Source organism: Citrus sinensis, chromosome 5, assembly GCF_022201045.2.
Source record: "Citrus sinensis cultivar Valencia sweet orange chromosome 5, DVS_A1.0, whole genome shotgun sequence".
Classification (NCBI taxonomy): Eukaryota; Viridiplantae; Streptophyta; class Magnoliopsida; order Sapindales; family Rutaceae; genus Citrus; species Citrus sinensis.
Genome location: NC_068560.1, coordinates 8150907 through 8154921, shown reverse-complemented (window position 1 = coordinate 8154921; position 4015 = coordinate 8150907). Strand labels below are relative to the sequence as shown.

Genomic DNA, 4015 nt, shown 5'->3' with positions numbered 1-4015 from the left:
CAGAAAATGGAACTGAAACAAGGTTTAGTAATAGTAAGTTCAAAATTACTAGACTGTTCTTAAACCCATTTACAAGTATAGTGAAATTATTATTTTTTTTTATATCATTGAGTTTTGGTATAATTTTAGATTTCATAGTAAACCGAAAACTAAACCAAACCAATTAATTTTCAGATACTAGAACCAAAACAAACCGAACTCGCTCTTCGTTGGGCTTTTCTCTGTGCATATACAAACGATTGTTGGACCGGGCTTTGAAGATTGAACACCAGCATCAGTATTCCCACGGGCGAAAAAACAGATCACAGCCTCCTCTGTTAAGCCATTTGCTTCAATTTTCCATTTCTATTTATAGCCTTTTTATCGTCAACATCATCCTTAACCTCAAGTAAGATTTTTCTTTTATTATTATTTTTGCTTGATTCTTTGAATTTTTCCAATTTTGAAGTTGGTTAGTGATGTTTTGAGCAAATTTGGAATCACCTTCGTTAATTCGTTTGCATGTTAATAAATACCACAAGCATTGTTGAGGCGGCGTGTAACCTGTTTGAAACAATTTCTCTTAGAGATTTTTCTGTTTATTTATTTTTCTAGTCTATTGGTTGTGGATGCTTTTGTGAAAGTTGATAATGAACCAGATGGGAATTCTTCAGTTTTGATCTGGTTAGTATTGTTTTTATGAAGATGTTTGATGAAATAGGGTCCCAATGTTTAGTACTTAGGATTGTAGTTTGATGTACAGCGGTACAAATAACAATTGGCAATTAATGGTAAGGTTAGGATTTTGATGCTGTGGTTTTTAATCCACTATTGTTGTAGAATGGAATCACTTGTTGTCAAAGTATACATATAGGTGGGATTAGTAACAAGTACAATGGTGGGTTGGTGCTCTCAACAATTCTTGCCCCCATGAGAGCACCAGTTCGAGCCTCCTTCCCACTTCCACAAAATGTGGATTAGGGGTGAGAGTAAGTTTTCAAGCTAGTCTCGGTAGATTTCTGGATTGTGCTATAAGTGTATGTATCTAGAGTCTAATAGACCTCAAATTATAATATATGTATAGATTATAACCATTCACCAAAAAAAAAAAAAAAATGAAGCTAGAGGCTAGAAGCTTGGCAGTTTTGAAAGATAATTGAACATAATTTTGTATTTTGACTGCCTCTAGGCTCCGGATACCAGTAGGGTAATAATAACTGAAACTTAATTGTTTTTTAAATCTGCAAATGGGATTTCAGGATCATTAAACGATGACGGTTTTGAAGAGGTATGTGCTGCGATTGTTCATATCATTAAAGTACATTACAGCGAACGTAGTGGACAGAAATAATGGGCGGATAGTTGCAACAGCATCTACAGTTGAACATTCAATCAAAAACTCTCTTGAATGTGGTCGGTCTTGCAATGCCAAGGCAGCATCAGTTGTTGGAGAGGTGTTAGCTATGCGGCTCAAAGTGGAGGGCCTTGAACAGGGCCAAGGAAGAGGGATACATGTTGATGTGAACAAAGAAGTTGAGAAGAAAGGTTTTAAGAACCGCACAAAAATATGGGCGATTGTCAATGCCCTAAAGAACAATGGAGTCAAGCTCATTCTTCAGGATAATGATGATAATACTTCTGGGCCAAGTTTCTGATAGCTTTTAAGCCTTTCCTCCCTTTTTCTTTTCATTTTTTCTTTTATTTTAAATGTTAATCTTGAATGTAGCTTATGCATGTTTTATTGAAATTTGAATGCCACCACCAATGTGATAGAAATGAGGTGCCATAGGGAAAAAGAAAATTAACAGAATGGTGAAAGAGTTTATTTTATCGTTCTCATTTGCCATTGATATTGCAGTGTACGGATATGAGGCATGAATCCAGCTAAAAAGTAGTAGAAATTATTCACTGTGCAAATTTTACTTCACTGTTTATCCATGCTTCCCAGACTTCTCAACTTTGTTGCAAATGTCAATTCTGTTTTGAACTTCCTGGAAAATCTTACCGTCCATTTCCTTCTGAACTCTTACATGTAGATCCTTTTATTCGATTTAAAGAACGGCTAAGTATTGCACATTGGACGCTGAGCAATGTTTTGCAGATATCTTGAAACATAGAAGCAGATAGCACTTTTTTTTTCTTTTTTTTTTTATTTTTCAGTTGCTATTGCATCTTTTGCCTTCTATTGCCTATCGAGACTCATTCAACTGATTTTTCATGCACAAGTACTGGAATTAGTACATAGCCAAAACCACATCTCTGTTGTTTTTGAATCTTAACATGAAGGTGACATAGGTGACATATGCAGTTTGTTGATTTTTGAGAACCAAGAAATTTGATTCTTATTGCCCTAATACATTTACATCGCTATGTATAAAAACAATAGTTAAGCCACATTAGGCTAGTACAAATTATTACTTCGGACTTAGTTATGTTTAGGGAAGGATTTGGATCCTCTCTTTGCGTTTTCTCTCTGTCTGTCCTTAACTTTTGAAGATGAAATAGCATGTAGTGAAGATAAGAGTAATCTGTCATCTGTCGTCACTCCTATAATCCGATGAACATGTACATATAATAAACAAGGGACGGTCTCTGTTACAAAATGACTTGAGTATTGTTACAACTTACAACAAATGACATAATCAATCGTTACATAGAGGATTAATCAATGCAAATAAAACTCTAGATGTTACCATGAGATGCCAGCACAAAAAATCCTAACAATAAGCTTTACCTATATCAAAAGGACAGAAAGGATTGATTATTTAAAATACCATACCACTTAGGTTATAACGAGATTGAATGGCATAAAATAATTCAAATAATCTAAGTACTTTTGGTATAAACACCCACTTCCATAAAAATCTTTTTGGTATTGAATGTGAGTTACGCACGAACATAATTTACTGAAAGGGTGTAAATCTATATATGCATATCTATATATGCAAAGAGAGCGGAAAATTTTGTCCATAGATCAATGAATATTTTACATAGATATCTCTGATGAAGATCTCAAAAGTGATTGTCGTTGCGAGAAAGAAAAACACAAAATAGAAGAATGTTAAAACAGACATATTTTGATAAATGACGTACTTTTTATTACCTTGCTAAAAGCTTCAGTCGTCGCTTCTCCTCAAGTCATAACATCTCTCCTTTCTGAAACACACACACCTAAAAAAGAAAAAAAATGCAAAATACATCCAATTTTTTATTAGGATTACGAACTTTATTTTATACTTATTCCTGCATCTAATACAATCACCAGTACAAAAACTTATTAGCTATCTTTGTAGTTTTTAGGTAAAAGTCTATATTAGTAGTGGATATACTGCTGATGAAAATCGTTTAAGAATTAATAGGATTCAATTCTTCGGGTGTGATGATGTCTTGTTGGGGGATTGTGAATAGGATATGGGCTACCAGGTGCGATGCTGTCTTGTTGGAAATTATGAATAAGAATTAGTCCATTAGGCGTGACGGTGTGTTGTTAGGGATTGTGAAAAGGACTTGGTCCCCTGGACGTGATACTGTATTGTTGGAAATTATGAATAGGATTTGACCTCCTGGGTTTGACGGTGTTTTGTTGGGTATTATGAATAGGATTTGGTCCTCCGGGTGTGATACTGTCTTGTTGGGAATTATGACTAGGATTTAGTCTAGCCGATGTGATGCTATCTTGTTGGAAATTATGAATAGGATTCCGTCCCTTAGGTGTGACACTGTCTTGTCGGGAATTATGAATAGGATTTGGTACCCCCAAAAGTGACGCTGCCGTGTTGGGAATCTGGATCTCTGGGGGAGACTCTAACGTATCCAAAAATAGATGTGGATTGCTCATGAAGTATAATTATCTAGTCGGTCATTAGGAGCAGAGAAAACATGATACACCTCTCTGCAACCAAGGATGTATCGATAAAATTTGCACTCTTCGAGTGAGGGCTGACTCCAAAAGAAATTCACGAAGATGAGCAAGAGTGGAAAGAGAGGTTGAAAGAGAGAGAATAGTCGAGAAAAGTTAAAAAGAAATGATTCATTC

The 4015-nt window shown here is 35.2% G+C and overlaps 1 protein-coding gene across 2 annotated transcripts; it reads left to right on the top strand.

Annotated features, from left to right (window-relative positions):
• Nucleotides 1–222: 222 nt before the first annotated feature.
• LOC102612128 (uncharacterized) lies at nucleotides 223–1829 on the top strand. Of its 2 annotated transcripts, none has more exons than XM_006470960.4 (2): nucleotides 223–388; nucleotides 1239–1829. In XM_006470960.4, exon 2 carries the CDS (start codon nucleotides 1251–1253, stop codon nucleotides 1632–1634), a length of 384 nt encoding a protein of 127 aa, XP_006471023.1. In that variant the 5' UTR covers nucleotides 223–388; nucleotides 1239–1250; the 3' UTR covers nucleotides 1635–1829. The 2 variants fall into 2 exon arrangements, with proteins under 2 accessions (XP_006471023.1, XP_052298814.1); XM_052442854.1 differs by lacking the exon at nucleotides 223–388 and adding an exon at nucleotides 395–663.
• Nucleotides 1830–4015: the final 2186 nt, after the last annotated feature.